The 17,288-nt window shown below is 35.2% G+C and overlaps 1 protein-coding gene across 1 annotated transcript; it reads left to right on the top strand.

Annotated features, from left to right (window-relative positions):
* The first annotated feature begins 8,975 nt into the window (after positions 1 to 8,975).
* LOC141655779 (uncharacterized) lies at positions 8,976 to 9,551 on the top strand. The gene has a single exon (XM_074462838.1). The coding sequence runs from the start codon at positions 8,976 to 8,978 to the stop codon at positions 9,549 to 9,551; it is 576 nt and encodes a 191-aa protein (XP_074318939.1).
* The last annotated feature ends 7,737 nt before the right edge of the window (positions 9,552 to 17,288 follow it).

Below are 17,288 nucleotides of genomic sequence, written 5' to 3'. Positions count from 1 at the left end.
GAAAACGCGTTTGATAGCCTATCATAATTTAGGCATAACTTTCTCTACAAGACTCGGACTAAGGTGATTTCGGTGGTGCTGGAAAGATAAAAGAAAGATCTAGAACTTTCTGTGAAATAGGCCAAACCCAAAAAAGTTGTTATCACCTCGTAAAACAGGCCTAAAGATCAGGTTGTCATTTTAGCTAATTGAAATGCACATTTTGCAATGTAAACTTAAGTTTAGCTTAAAGAAGTGACATGGGACTAAAAATGAGATATACTCTTAACATTTTATGACATCCTAACCTTAGGTAGACAAGCACATTGCTTTTTGACTCAGGATTGATGGTTTTAAAAAATGGGAACCCTTTTTGACCCGGACTCCAAATATACTCTAATTACTGTCAAAACGACCGTAATGTCACCTAGATGAAAACCAAGGGGTAGACACAAGTGTACGAGTTACCTTTTATTAACCGATTTACGAAATGTCCTAAAATCGCGACATATGCTAAACATGCGGCCCAATCAACACTGGGTTTTTGGCGGGAGGTGTAGAAACGAGATGTATACACTTTATTGTAATTTCCTTCATTTGATTGTCATATTAGTTGTTTATATGAGCACATTGCTTTTTGACTCGGGATTGACGGTTTTAGAAAATGGAATCGGTTTTTGACCCGGACTCCAAATGTACTCTAATTATTGTCAAAACGACCGTAATGACACCTAGATGACAACCAAGGGGTAGACACAAGTGTACGAGTTACCTTTTATTAACCGATTTATGAAACGTCATAAAATCGCGACATATGCCAAACATGCGGCCCAATCATCATTGGGCGTTTGGCGAGAGGTGCAGAAACGAGGTGTCTACACTTTATTGTAATTTCCTTCATTTGATTGTCATATTAGTTGTTTGTATGTTGAATTTGGCCAATCTTGCATGTTACTCATCTAATTAATGCATAGTTTCTCTTTATGGCTTAGTAAAGTGGAATTTGTTGGAAGCAAACTAGTAAAGGTTTGATTTTGGCTTAGAAATCAAGCCTTTGTGAGTAGGAAATTACTTGTGTATTCTTGAATAGTTGGCTAGATTGTTTGAGACACATCCTAGCATATCTTGTTTGGAATTGTACCTAGTGCTCTTAATTAGGTTTCTCTTGTGGCTTAGCAAGTTAGACCCTTTTAATGAAGAATCTACTAGTTGGCTTAGATTGGTAGGTTGACAACTCTTATGTTATGTATTGGATGAAGGAAGGAAAGAAAAAAGAATCCATGCTTGCCTATCGTGTTAGTCTTTAGGGAAAATTACATCAAGTCTTTCTCACATATTGATTTCTTGCATTCTAAGTGTTTGTCAAATTGTCACAATAGTAAAAGTTTACATCTTTAGTGTTCTTATGCATCTTTCAACCAATCTCTTTCCTTTTTGTCTTTCTACATGTTCATCATTGTTTATACTCATTGTTTGTAATTAGTGTTAATTGTTGAGTCTTAATTAATCATTAGTGTTGGATTAATAGTTGGTCAATAGTCTAAAAGTCAAGTCTTTAGCTTAACATCCTTCTCTTGGGTTCGACCCTTACTTCCGCTTTGCTATTATTTTAATTAGAAGTTAGTTGAATCAAGATAAGATTATAAATTTTTAATTTGGTAGTTAATTCTAGGTTTTTACGACATCTATCTAGTCAATACTTATCAAATTTTGGCACCGTTGTAAGGGAAGGCAACATAGCTAAAGCTCATTTTTAAACTTTTGGTCAATATTAGTGTAGTTTGTCTTTGTAAATATTAGGACTTATTTAATTACCTTAGACTGTGTTTTTTTTCCTTTAATTGAATAGCTAATCTTAATTTCCCACAATATGAAGGTGAATTGTTTTGTGTTTATTTTGATAGACTTGAATGTTTTGTATTCAATTGCGACTATCATTTTGAGGTATGAGAACTTTGGCATGTTGTTTTTAATGGGTTAAATGTCGAAAGTATATCTCATGTGAATCACTTGAGTAATGGAAGATTCCTTGAAGGGAGTTATGATGATAAATGGGAACTCTTTCTACTTAGCCAATGATACTAGGGAATGAGAGTCTCAAAACTCTTGTCAAACTCAATAGCAACAAAGTGAGACAATGTCCACCCATGATACACCTTCAATGAGCATCCAAGAAATGCTTCAAGCTTTGCTAATGTCTCAAAATGAAAGGATACAAAAGTTAGATAGAGATATAGAGCTTACAAAATCAAGAATGGACACCTTTAATAACAAAATGAACCTAATTCGTGTTGGTATTGATGGAAACAAGATCGTTGAAGAAGTTGTTCACACTTTAAACAATCAGTATTTTGATGATGGTCCCTTGGATAGATATCCATCTCAAAATGAAAACAAATTAAATTTCTCTCATTTGTATATATAAGATAATCGTCTTTTGTTATTCGTTAGACATACTCATTTTATCTAATTTAGAATATTTGATCCGTTTAAGTTTAAGACGGATATTATTAACTTAAACAAGAATGTGCGATTATGAAAAGGCAACACCCTAATTACTCTTATACCTCCCCCAATCCGGTTATTTGTTTACCTTTGGTTTTGGCAAAAAAAAAACCAACAAAAGAGGAGAGAGACAATTATTAAACGTAATTGCTAAATCCTACACACATTTTAGTAAATCCTACAGAAAAATTCTCACTTTTTACAACTTTGTCCCTCTCATTTCATCCCCACCAAAAAACTAAACTAAACCTAACTCAAACCCTTAATTCACTTTCCACCGTCGCTGCCGCCATCAACGCTACCTTGAAGTCGATCATATGGTAGCGTACCGGGGGCAAGACTGGCGGATCTTCGCCTTCACTACTCCGAAAATCGCTCGGACAACATACTTTTCCGCCCTACGTTAACATTTGAACACCATTTTTTTAAAATGTAAAATGGTAATTATTGTTGAGGATTTTAATTAGTATGATTAATACTCCGCATTCGTTTATTGAATTTGTTAATTCGATTTGATTATGGCCATTATGTCATTGCCAAAGTATTATACTAAGCTAAAAATTCCTTTCACTTTTGAAATTACCAAATTCGACATACAAAATCACATCCATTGAGATTGTTGAACAGACAATTAATCGAGGAACATTGAGATATGTGACATGCTTAATCACAACCCTAGGCATAATTCATTTTATCTTTTCTATTGATTCAATTAAATTTTTTTAACTGGTAGTTATTTTGTAGTATTTGTGGGAGGGCGTTGCCGACGATGATCTGTGACTTGTTTTCGTTTTTGGTCGGCTAGTGGCAAACGTAGGCGGCTGGAAGAGTCACTGGTGGGCCTTTTCTCTTTTCCTCTCTCTTCTCTTCTTTCTCTAAGGGTTGTTAAGTGAGAATGAAATAAATGGGGTAAAATCGGAAGATTCGGAAATTTGTATTGGATTTAATAAAAGAGTGTGGTGGAAATAACAAGTCTCGTTGACAAGTGAACTAAATTGGGTGTGGGTGATCAAATCTATAAAATACTATTAAAAGCCTAAACTAAAATGGCTCATAAAGTCCACGTCAACAAAGCCACGTGTGATTGTAAAAAGCCACGTATGATTAACGCTATGCCACATTTGCTTTACGAATGTCACATCTATAAATACTATAATAAAAAGACAAAATAGCTTAGTCTACGTGGCATCATATATCTATACAATAATATAAAAAGGTTAGTTGAGGGGTAATTCAAAAATCTTACGTGGCATAGCTATAAGGCATCTAAACAACAAAAAAGCACACATTTTAGAGCATTGTATACATTAAGCGCAAAAAAGATTAAAAAACAAACAACAACTCTTAACATTCCTTATTCATTGTCCATTAATCTCCCCTGATAAAAAAATGCTTCTTCTTCCCGTAATTCAATTGCCCAAATTAATGCTTATGCCTGAATGCCTGATCAATTACTATATCAGTTACTATATCACATATCATTGTTTATGAATAATTCAATTACTATATCAATTTATTGATTAGCTAATTATTACTTGGCTTATGGCCTTCGTACGTTTCTCCAATTCTCCCCCAAAATGGCCATCAATCAATGGTAATCAATGTTTATGAATGCTTTGTTACAATTTTCATATTTAACTCAGACTTTCAAACCTGCGTTCGTATTTGGTTTTGAGTTGCTATTGATGTTGCAGGTATGTATGTGTCATAAATTAATATATAGTTTGTTTGTGTTTGAGTGAAGCTAATAAATTCTTCACTGATTTTGCAGGTTTGGGCTTGATTGATTCAGTTTGTTTCTGTATACACCGAGTTACGATTTAATCCGGGTTTTGCAGGTTTGGGATTGATTGATTCAATAGTATGCTTCACGGTCTACAAATTGTTCCCATATAATCATGGTCAGTCCCCGAACCTACTATAGTCTACAAACTGAGTTATACATTGAAATCTTGAGTTTTGTGTCTTGGTGTAATGTTTGAGATCGGAAGAACTGAGTTATATGTTGAGAGCTTGAATTTAGCGTTTTGTGGAGTGTATTAGGGATCGGGAGAGCTGAGGTATATGTTGAAATCTCGAACTTCGAGTTTCGTGGAGTTTATTAGGGATTGTAAGAATTGAGGTATATGACGAAAACTCTGGATGTTGAGTTTTGTGGAGTGTATTAGGGATTGAAAGTACTAAGACATACTCCGTACATTTGTAGCTTGATTTTAGCATTTTGTGGAGAGTATTAGGGATTAGACAAAGTAAGATATATATATTCAAAGCTAGAATGTATCGTTTTGTGCTGTATATTAGGGAACTAAGATATATGTCGAGAGCTTGAATTTAAGTTTTTGTGGAGTGTATTAAGGATCATAACTAAGAACTAAGATTTATGTTGAAAGTTCAAATTTACCATTTTGGAGAGTGGTTGAGGGATAAGAAGAACTGAGATATATGGATTATATTGAAAGGTCGAATTTTCCTTATGGTGGAGTTCATCAGGTTCAGAGGAAGGGTTCAGGGGAAGGACTGAGATATATATCGAATGCTCTTAGCTTCATTGGAGTATATTATGGATCACATGAATTGCAATTATGTACTTCTATTGAAAGTTCGAATGTAGTGTTGTATGGACTGTATTGGGGTTAAGTATTTTATGAGCGCATATTGATGAATTAAGTGGATGTTTATGCTTAGACAAAGGTAACCACTATATATTCACTACAAAACCACTAGGACGTTCATTAACAAAACATTTTAACCTTCTGTGCCAGGAGAATGCATACAACATTTACGATTTCTAATGCAATTAGAACTCACTTCTGGTCATTTTTACAATTACTTGATGTCCTTACTAACTTGATTGGCGATGAGATTAGATTATTGATAATGTTTTGCAGAGCAAAAGTGCTATGAATCTCTACTGATATGCTCGCCGGGTATCCTAAGTCCTAATCGTATTCCTGCCAGTTTCTATCTCTCTCATTTTATATACTATACTAAAGCATTGATATCCCATTAATTCTTTTCTCGATTTTGGCAGCCTGTATTCGATTTCCACTACAATTTTACTTGTGATGATGTGCAGGTCATTGATGAAAAAGATTCAACGACTGATGACACTTCAACTTTATCAATCTTCTTGCTTACGTTTTCTCAAGTTAGATATTGCGAAGATGAACAAAAAAAAAATGCGTATATTAACCCAAACTTTTTTTGTTCTCTGTCTGACAGTCCAAGGACCTGTTGTTCTCTATGTTCTCAATGTGTGGTTGTGATTTGGAGTAGGAAATTTGACTGACGTTTGCAATTTGCCTTATGTATGTACGTACTCTCATGTTTACTTGACATGATTAAATGAGCTCTGTAGCTTTTTGCTTGAATTTAAGACTTATTGTGATTACTTGATAAATTTTTTATTTCTACATTTGTTTTGATGCAAAAGTATATAAAAAATTTCTTATAAGATTTTTGCATAACACTAATTAATTACGTACTACTAACAGTTACAAGAGTTGTATGTGCCTTCTATATTTGGATTTATGAAATTAATTTCTATTTATGTTGTCTTATACCCGTGAATTTGATGAATATGTGGTTTAGTTTAATATAACTAAAATTGAGAGTTGTGGCTTTCTTTGGGAAAAATTACTTTCCAGAAGGGTTGGAAATTGGTAACTAGATCAACCTAAACCTCTAATTCGAGATAATACTAACAAAAGAAGCCGACGTCTGTTGAGAAATTGCAGTTCGTGCAAAGAGCGTCGGGCATAGGTAAAGAATTAATATTTTGTATTGGGTATTCAAGGTGAAACAATGAAGTTATTATTCTCAATTTCTTTTGTTTATAATGCTCTCATTTGTAATTTCTTTGTAGTAGGCCTATTTAGCTTCAAAATATGTACATCTCACATTACCTACCCAGGAAGTCTTGCTGAAGACGGGTCGGAGCAAGTGACGGGTAATCACTCACAAAACGGATAGGGGGAACAAGGTGGGGCACTCCCATGTGCTTCCCTCTCTCCTCTATTTGGGTCATTTGTGAGAGAAAATGGTATCCGTCACTCCAAAATGACGGATACGTGCCGTCACAAATGAAATTTTGTGTTACCATTGTGTTACTTCAAGAAGAGTAGTATAGGAGTTGAACTTTCTGCTACTACTTACTAGATAACTACAATTATCTTCAGATACACAAAATTGAAAATCAATAATATAAATGTGATGGAACACAACACTTCTTATGAACTTCTCCCATAGTGAATAATTTACATTTAATTTACCTTGTGAGGAAAAATAAAGTAAATATAAATTACAGTCTCTTCTTTTATAGTTTGAAGTTCAATTGTTTTGGAAACCAACTTATACATATGCACAATTAATGTTTCAAAAGCTTCCTAACCTCATTTTGAATCCGGAAATTGGCACTCCAACTCCTCCGTCTAAACCCCTCCTCAAACTGTCAAATTTGACATAAATATCACAGAAATAAGATATGCTAAATGAAAACCCGTGAATTTCACGGGTAACAAAACTAGTTGTCCATTAAAAGCTTTCGATTAAAAAAACTAGAGTAAATTAAAAGTTACTCCCTTTTAAAATTTTGTTTTCTAAAATTACTCCCTTGTATAATTTTTTTTTCTAAAATTACTCCCTTAATATGCACTTTTATCAAAAATTATTTTATAACTCTAATTTAAGTGACTTATTAAGCCTGTGTTTGAAATTATTCTCCATTGTTATACGTTTAAAAGTATAAATTGGTTAAGACACAAACGAAATAACTTAATAAAACGACGGAATAAGTAATTTAAGTTGGTGTTTTGAAACAATTTTTTGATAAAAGTGCATTTTAAGGGAGTAATTTTAGGAAAAAGTTATATAAGGGGGCAATTTTAGAAAAACTGGATTTTAGAAGGTAGTAATTTTTAATTTACTCAGGAGATAATGAGATGAGAGAGAGTCTAGAGAGAGAAGCTGTTCATGCTGCTAGTACTAGTACGAATAATAATAGTAATTCAAGCTCGCTGAGGTCGAATGGGAAACCGTCTCTTAGGGTTTCTCCTCTTCGGTTTGAGACGGAATTGGATCCTATAGATGAAGAAGTGGAACTGGAGGAAGAAGCAATTCCGGTAGTGGAGGATACAGGTGTACGACCCCGGCTTCAATTGTGTAAAGAAGACGTTGAAGGTGAGATTCAATACTGGTCTACTTCAGTTTTCTGTTACATTTTAGGTGCAAACCCGCCGGTGAATGTGGTGGTTAGGTTTGTAAAAAGGGTGTGGCAGGCAAACGGGGTTGATAAGGTATCTTTTCTATCTAATGGTCTTTTCATGGTGAGGTTTAAGACTAAGGAGCAACAACAGACAGTGCTTAGCAATGGTCACCTCCTTTTTTATAATAAACCAGTTATTATTAAGGAGTGGACACCTGATGTTGCACTTATTAAGCATGATGTTCAAAAGGTCCCTATCTGGATGAAACTCTATGACTTGGAGGTGAAGTTTTGGGGAAAAGAGTGTAAGAAAGATTAATGATGAGGTTGGTAAATTCATTAAGTGTGATGAAGCTACAACTAATATAAGCTTCTTTGGATATGCTAAAGTGCTTGTTGAAGTACAAATTGGTCAAGAATTCCCTAAGGAATTGGTCTTTTTGGATGAACTGGGCAATTTACAGAAGATAAGGGTAGCATATGACTGGTTGCCCTTATCCTGTGGAAAATGCAAGGGTATGGGTCATATGGCTGACCAGTGCAGGAAATCTGAGGGTCCTAAACCAGCTCAAAAGTTTTGGAGACCTAGGAAGGATGCAGTGGGTAAGCAGCAAAGGCCATAGCAAGAAGGTGTGCAGAAAACAAAGATAGCTACTCAGACAAGGGTTCAGATTCAGACTGATTCAGTTAGGACCCCTGTGGTACAGACTGCAGATGTTCAATTTTTACACCTGTGGTCCCCAAGATAAAGGTGGCAGAGGGTCCATCATTGCCTAGGAGGATCCTTTCTAGAATGATGAGACAGGAGTTCCCAGAGAGTAGGCAATATTCCCCAAGGGCCATTACATTCTTGGATGCCTTAAACATGACTATAGCTCGAAGTGTTGGTGCTGGAAAGAGTGGATTGAGGAGGATTTAACCAGAAAATGGATAGATTGGGCTTTTGGAACATTAGAGGTATGAATAGTAGGAATAAACAACTTGAAATAAAATGGTTTCTAAATCAGAATAATGTAGGTTTATTTGGTCTTTTGGAAACAAAAGTAAAGTATAGAAACTAGATCAAGATTAAGAACACTATTTGTGAGAGTTGGTTAATTTGCACTAATAAGAGTCAGCATAAGGGAAGGAGGATTTGGCTGATTTGGCAACCTACTCAGTTTGTGGTGGATGTAAGGTGCATTACTGATCAACTGATCCACTCTAGAGTGTTTGATAAGTTGAGGAATATTGCTTTTTATTTTACTATTGTCTATGGATTCAATAAAGAATTGGAGAGGGAGAGTTTATGGAGGTCCTTGGAAATGGTACGGTAGGCAGAGGAATGAATGATGTCTGGCTAGTGTGTGGGGACTTTAATAACCTCATGCACTTAGATGAAAAAATAGGAGAGGCTGAGGTGGTTTGGCATTACATCCTTCCTATGAAACAAATGGTAACTAATTGTGGGTTGACTGAATTGAATACTATTGGGGCATTCTTTACTTGGAATAATAAGCATGAGAATGCCTCAAAGGTTTACAGTAAAATTGATAGAGTGTTGGTAAATGATGACTGGTTGACTGCTTTTCCTGAGTGTTTTGCAAATTTTTTACCTGAAGGGCTATTTGACCATTGCCCTTGCTTAATCCAGTTTAAGAAAGAGGGGGTCAGGAAGGGAGTTTCATTTAAATATTTTAATATGTGGTCTCTTCTGGAGGAGTTCCCTGTGGTTGTTGAGCAACAGTGGCAGAAAAGGGTGGAGGGTACACCTATGTACCAGGTAACTCAGAAATTGAAAATGCTGAAAAAAGACCTGAAAGTTTTAAACAGAAATAATATAAGTGATATAGAAAATATCACCCAGGTGACTGAGATTGCTTAGAAAGCATTCTAGACTAAATTAATTAAAAATCCTTTGAAGAAGGAGGTATGTGATGCAGAATCTGCTTGTGCAAAAGAATTGGTAGTTCTTAAGAAAACAAGAAGTCAATATTTGTTGCAGAAATCAAAGGAGAAATGAATGGAAGAGGGAGATGATAACTCTGCCTATTTTCATGCCAGCATTAGGCATAGGAGGATGAGAAACAGGGTTTATCAGGTGAGGAATAAGGATGGGGTTCTTTGTAATGAACAAGAGGATATTCAAGCAGCTTTTGAAAGTTTCTATGTTGAGCTACTTGGAACATCTAAGCAAGTTGAATCTGTTAATGCTGAGATTGTTCGAATGGGTAAATGTGTTAATGATGCTCATCAGAGTATCCTGACTGCCCCTGTGACATATGTGGAAGTAAAAGTTGCTATGTTTTTCATACATGGTACCAAATCACCTGGACCAGATGGTTACACTAGCCAATTATTCAAAGACGCATGGAACATTGTGGGGAAGGAGGTCTGTACTACAGTTAGGAGTGCCATTGTGTCTGGGAAACTTCTGAAAGAATGCAATGCCACTATCATTACCTTGATTCGAAAGGTGGAGGTTCCTGACAATGTTACACAGTTCAGGCCTATAGCCTGCAGTAACACACTTTACAAATGTGTTGCTAAGGTTCTATGTAACAGATTGTGCCATATTTTGCCTGATGTAATCAGCCCATCACAGAGTGCTTTTATTCAGGGAAGGGACATTGTGGACAATATACTGATTTGTCAAGATTTGATTAAAATGTACAAGAGAAAAGCTTGCTCACCTAGAGTCTTGATGAAGATAGACCTACAAAAAGCCTATGATTCGGTTGAATGGGCTTTTCTTAAAGACATGATGGTAGCTCTGAAATTTTCAGCAAGCACAATTGACATTATCATGCAATGTGTAACTACACCAGCCTACTCTATTGCTTTGAATAGGAATATATTTGGATTTTTTCAGTGTAAAAGAGGTTTGCGATAAGGGGATCCTCTGTCCCCCCCCCTTTCTTTTCACTATCTTCTTAGAATACTTTAGTAGAATTTTGCAGTGGGTACTGCAAAGAAAGGAGTTCAGATATCACCCTTTTTGCAAAAGAGTACATCCGAGTCATTTGTGTTTTGCAGATGACTTAATTATGTTTAGTAGAGGAGATACAGAGTCTGTTTTGCTATTACTGAGGGCTTTTAAAACTTTTTCTAAAGCTTATGGGTTATGTATGAACCAAGGGAAATCGAATTTATATAGTAATGGGGTTGATGAAGGTACAATGGCAACTCTGGTAAGGATCTCAGGGATGCAAAGAGGAAAAGTTCCTTTTAAATATTTAGGGGTTAATATCAGTCCCAAAAGGTTGAGTGTTGCTGATTGTCAATGTTTAATTGATAAAGTGGTATATATAATTCGAGGGTTGGGTGCTCAAAAACTCTCATATGCAGGGAGAGTGGTTCTTATTAGATCTGTCATAAGCACATTGCATAATTATTGGGCAAGAAACTTTATCCTGCCTAAAACAATTCTGAACAAGATTGAACAACTGTGTAGGAAGTTCCTTTGGCATGGTAATGAGTCAAAGGACAGTCCATCCTTGGTGGCCTGGGATCAAATTGTAAGGTTCATATACCTATTATTAGACTCTTCTAATAGTGAACTAATAAACATATTAATGTGAGTTCATTAGATCTAGTGCATGCATAACTAAATAAGTGATTAAATGAGAAAAACAAAGTCCCTTACATTGTTATATGGCTCGAAAATAAGGGCATAAATAAGGTCACCTTCCTTATTTGTTCTTGAGCTTAAATGTAATGGATGATCCTCCAAAATCCCAATGTAGAGATCCTCCTTTGATTTCACCCAAGACAAATCCCTTAAACTAATATATTAACTAACTAGATTAATATACTAGTATCCTTAAAATAATTCTAATAATATTCTTATTACTACACTAGTAATCTAATATTGTGATTAGAATTTTGATGAACAATCTATGTATTCTAAAACAAGTTTAGAGAGTAGTGGGAGAGAAGGAGGTAAGAATGCATGTGAATCTTCAAGAGTCAAAATGAGAACAAAATTCTCATGATAAAAGGAGGAGGGGAGCCGGGTAGGGTGAAGGCAAAATGCCAAAATATGGCATCTCCTTTTACTTTTACTCTTCTCCATATGGTAGGCTTGTAAGGCTATGTAGTGTAGGCATGATTACATGCATTTTATCTCATAAAATAATTCACCCACTAACACCTTCCACCCTTAATATTTCGGTCCATATGTATAAAATGGACTACCATTTTATTTTGTCAATTTGTCATTTGTCACACAATATGTCACATGTAGTATGTTACATGTTATTAATTAATTTAATGCATATTTATCAAATAAATATCATTATATACATGAATTAAATTACATACAATAAATTGACTAGTCATTCTTGATCACATAAATAAAATGGGTCATATAATTATAATTCACAACATATTGTAATTATAATTAACCATTCATTCTTATCTCAACTGTTTCACAAACAATAATCAATTTTAGTAATAATATTTCAATTACTAAAATAAATCTTATTTAATCAAATTACAATAAGATATAAATATTCTCTCACACAAATTAATTGTTCAATTTTAAGGAATTGATTAACTTGTATCGCCATACAATTAATCAATTTGTCTATTAAGGGAATTGTCCTTTAGGTGTGACTTTAAGGGATCAACTGATCACCACCGTCAAACGACGGTAATGTCAAACTCTAGTTTGCCAATCATTACTGATTAATGTTGATCAGTTGACTATATAAATGAATCATCCCTTACATATTCTTAATTTGAGATTTAAACATGTGATCGCACTATTGTTGAGGACACATACTCCAACAATCTCCCACTTGTCGGAGACAAGTGTGCGTCACCAATTCTCTTGTCCTATTACAATCTCCCACTCAATGGAAGGTGTCTTGCAGGCCGTACTTATATTTGATCATATCTTGAGTGGTTTCCTCGATCTGGAGAGTAACTGTCTGACCAGAATTATCTACCGTAGATACCTTCCGAGCGTGGCCACGCATTTTCAGTTCACTACTCATCGAGTGGCCTTGAGATTTCAAATAACCCTGACAAGGGGGTGGACAATTCCTATCGCACTATTCCCTTCGTATAGCCACAGTTCATCATAACCCAAAATGTACTCGTTTGACTTCAGTTACGACAGTCGTAGAGTATAAATCAAAGCCATTCAGAAATTTGTGCCAACTTGGGCGAATAGTCTCTAGTCAAAAGAATTGACTCATAAGAATACTATTGTAGCTCTTGTCACGACCACGGTTTATGAATTACCAGAACTCTATAAGCGGTTACTGCCCGACAGAGTGTCCCAAACAGTCTGCCTATGTGATCGACTAGTCATCCCACATGACTCTATGGCACTTGAACTTGCCATCAATCGCATCACACTCTAGTTACTTTGAGACGTCACCTCCTTTAAGTAATTTAGGGGCGAATACTATGTCAATCTAGTTCACTTCAATGGGGTTCAATTTGTCTCAACAACCCATTTAGATTTAACAAAGTAATAGATGAGTTTAAAGAAACTCAAACGATAAATGCGATTATCATATATGAATAGTCAATACATTATTACTACTTCATATCTTATAATCTATAGTGTACCTTTTACACTAGTTGAAATGCAATAAAAGCTTGGCAAGTGGATATACCATATATCCATATATTCCAACTTTATTAATTGCTTTTTCCTTCTATTCAATGTTATTTCTAATAACATGAATTTATCTAAGTATATGTCTAGTCTTCTTACTAGAGTTGGGCTCTTTAGTTTGAAAGATGCTCCCACTGTTATCATATAACTTGTGATAAAGTCATTTGTAGGGGGATTCACTCTTATTCCCTATGTTGACCATCTTATCACAATTTACTTAGATTCCTTTTGTAGAATTTGCAATGTATGAAACTAAAAAACACTTCTCTAGTCTCTTACTCCTAAGTCAATATAAACAGCCTAGGATTTCGACAAATCCTTTTCTGTTTGGAAACTAAAGTTTGTGCAACCCTTCAACACACAACTCAGTATATCATCCAAACATATGAACGAATCCTTAATTCACTTCAAGAATCTCAAAGGATGTTCTTTAAGGCTTTCACAAGACCATCTTATGAATTAACTTGTTATTGATTTATTATGCTCCAAGCATATGCTTCATCACGGCGTGTGCATTTAATGGCATACATGATCGTTCTAATGGTGGAAACATTAGAAATCAATTTCATATGATCAACAACTTATTAGGTTCAGTGAATGACCATGACTCTATCATGGTAATTCTATATTCATCGACATGAATAACCTACTTAACTTGTTGATATTATTAAGATGAAGGATCATTATCAACATAAGATACCCATCTAAGTGCCAATCCAACATCCCATGTTTTAATAGATTCACATAATGTCCAATATCATCCATAATTGAAAACCTAAATACTTCTTTATGAAAGACAGTATATGCTCGTCATTCCCAATGAGTAATATGTTATGCAATTCATGAAGGATGATAGCTCCCACTAAACTTCATGTCTAAACATGACTGTTACTGACTCCCACTTAATTCCACATGTTTCGTTTTTGACAACTCATTCGAAACATTACATGAATTGGAACAATCATTGCTTTTATAAGTATTATTTAAAACCATATTAATATGTCATTCATATATCCCTTTCTATATGTCCATTTGGAAAGAGGTTTTAATATCTAACTTATTCATTTTCACAATGAGGTATAGCAATGATTTTAGCATAGTTACCTATTAAGATAGCTTTTGTAGACATCATCATGCCTATCTATGCAACTCTTGATCATAAAGTTCTATTTACTTTGGATTTGTCTCAACAATCTCAAATAAATTCATTTACTTGCATAGATGCCAACTTAGTTTCATAAGGCTCTTAAATAAAATGTCGATTTTTTTTTAAAATTCCTAGGTATATCCACTTCATAGATCAAAATCTTAATTTCCAAGAACATATTCTTTTGTCTTTTCATAAGTCTCAAGTTATCATAAGAACGCTTTCTTTTGGTCTCCTCACGTCAAGAGTCTATCCTAAGAACATCTTCTTTTGGTCTCCTCACATAGATCCCATACCTAAGAACATCTTCTTTTGGTTTCCTCACGTAGATCCCATCTACTCAAGGTTTGTGGCTAATTTTTCTCCCACTCTATATTTAGAAAAATACATGAATTTTCTTCAAAGATAACTTTATGAGCCACAAATAACTTTGTACTCATGATAGTAAGAAGGAAAATATTACACATGATAACTTTTAGTGACCCATTGGAGACATATTGTAAATTTTAGTTCCTTAATATGTGAGTTCAATAGCTCAACATAACTTTATAATTGATCTTACATAAGTAAGTTGTTACTTTTAGTAACAATTGCATAAGGAGAATCGAATTCACAGCTTATGGACATATAATGATTTAATCATTATAATTGTCTATTTGATCAATTTAAGTTGATAATCTTATGTTTCTCGATGCAAGTAGTGTATGATGATAAATTTTAAAACAAACGATACGATAAATTGAGTGACTTGGGTTGCAAACCAAGTCACCAATATCCAAAATACAACCATTGTTTTAAGGAAACAAACAAATTTCCAAGTCGAACGAGGAAATCAAAATAGTTCTAAAATTTTAAAATACAACATGAAAATAAAGACAAAGTAAGCCCTAGCTTCCATAGATCTAGCACCATGGGAGGCTACATATAGCATCCCTTAAGATCTTCTAGGCTTGCTTTTCTTTGCCCTTGTCCTTGCTAGGATGCTCTAATTATAATAAAAAGGGTAATCATCACAACTTGTATCAAAATACCAAAGTTGAGATCGAAACATAAAAGATAGGGATAGTTATTTTTTCTACTGGAATAATCTTTTCAGCTTTAATATCGCCAAGGTACTTTGGACAATTCCTCTTCCAATGCCCAACACCGTTACAATAGTGGCATTTGTCCCCGGACGGGGCACCCTTCTTGGGCTTAGAGGAGCTAGCTTCGAAAGCCTTTCCTTTGTTCTGGTAGGGAGTTTGCTTCTTTCCCTTATTGCCACCTTTCTTAAAATTCCCTTTGCTCTTATTATTAATGTTGAGCACATCCTTGGTGGTGCTAACACTTAGCCCCATATCCCTCTCGGCTTGCAAAAGCATTTTATGCAATTCATCAAGGAAAACTTTTAAGTTTTGCATATTAAAATTCACCCTGAATTGAACATATGCCTTAACCTTGTTTAAGGAATGAAGAATTCGGTCAATGACGAGTTCCTCGGGAATCTCTACCTTTTGCAATTTTAGAGTCTCAAAATGCTCCATCAACATGAGCACATGAGGGCTAACTTTTTGGCCATCCTTAATGTTGAGATCAATGAATGCGGATGCCGCTTCATATTAAATGATCCTCGGAGCTTGTGAAAACATGGTCACAAGCTTCGTATAGATCTCATAGGCGGTGCTAATCTTTATAGCTCTCCTTTGGACTTCGACCTCCATAGAGAAGATCAACACATTTTTGATCGCGGCCGACTCCTTTTGGTAAGTCTCATAGGCTTGCCTAGCGGCGGGGGTAGATCTAGCGTTAGGTGCGGCGGGAGAGGCCTCGGTAAGGTAACGAAGCTTGTCGTCACCCTCCGCGGCCAAGCGAAGTTGAGCGTCCCAATCGGCGAAGTTGGACCCATTCTTTTCTAATTTACAACGATCCATGAAGGATCAGAGCCATGAAACATTGGTGAGAGTGTTTGAGCTAGTGGTTGCGGATGAAATTGGAGTTGCCATTGCAATTGAGAAAACAATTTCGACTACAAAATAGGAAGTGAAGGAATTAATAAACATCTATCGTTTTAATAATACTTGTAAAGATTTTAAACAGGTTTTAAGCATTTATATAGTGACCTCTACCCAACTATTATAAATGATCCTGAGATCCAAATTCATATCAATTCGGGCACGGTGAGCCGATTCATCCCTCATCAATATAACTCGGTCGATTAACTCTTTAATCGATTCTACTTCGAGAACTCTCGGTCGATAAAATTACTTTAATATTTATCTTTAGCCCGGAACACATGCGACTACGGTCACGAATACTTCCGTTGAGCTCAATCCAAATTTCGATGTAATAACAATTTACTACCCACTTACCCAACTTAACAAGTTTAGCACCCTGGTGAGCCGAGTCTACTTCCTTATGAAATTGGGATTCATGGTTCTACTATTTGGTAAGGCTAATTCTCAATTATTATTTAGTGAGAGGTCTTGTCAATTTATTATCTATCACGTTTTAAGTGAACTAAAGCGGTGAACTACGATAATTATAATTGACACGGTCGACGACTCGATATGAAATGCATGTGTTGTTATGGCGATTTGGCAATGCATGCAACATATTAAAATAAATGCAAAGCAATAAGAATAAATTCCTAGCATGGCCTTCCTAAAATAGAAAATCAAATAATCTATTACATATTCGGAAACCAACTCCTTTGGTCGCTTGAATTTTCAAGTGGCACGCCTCCCAAGAACACCGTCTTTGTCGGAACACTTTTTCGAATGGCACCGTCTTGAAGGAACTCCGGAATTACAAATAATAATAAAAATACATAGTTATTCCTATTATAATTTTGTAAAATGATAAAC

This window comes from Silene latifolia, chromosome 1, assembly GCF_048544455.1.
Source record: "Silene latifolia isolate original U9 population chromosome 1, ASM4854445v1, whole genome shotgun sequence".
In the NCBI taxonomy this organism is placed as follows: domain Eukaryota; kingdom Viridiplantae; phylum Streptophyta; class Magnoliopsida; order Caryophyllales; family Caryophyllaceae; genus Silene; species Silene latifolia.
This window is presented reverse-complemented; position numbering and strand designations above follow the sequence as displayed.

Coding starts and splice junctions, on each gene's coding strand:
- LOC141655779 (XM_074462838.1), top strand. CDS start 8,976: ATGGAGGTCCTTGGAAATGGTACGGTAGGCAGAGGAATGAATGATGTC.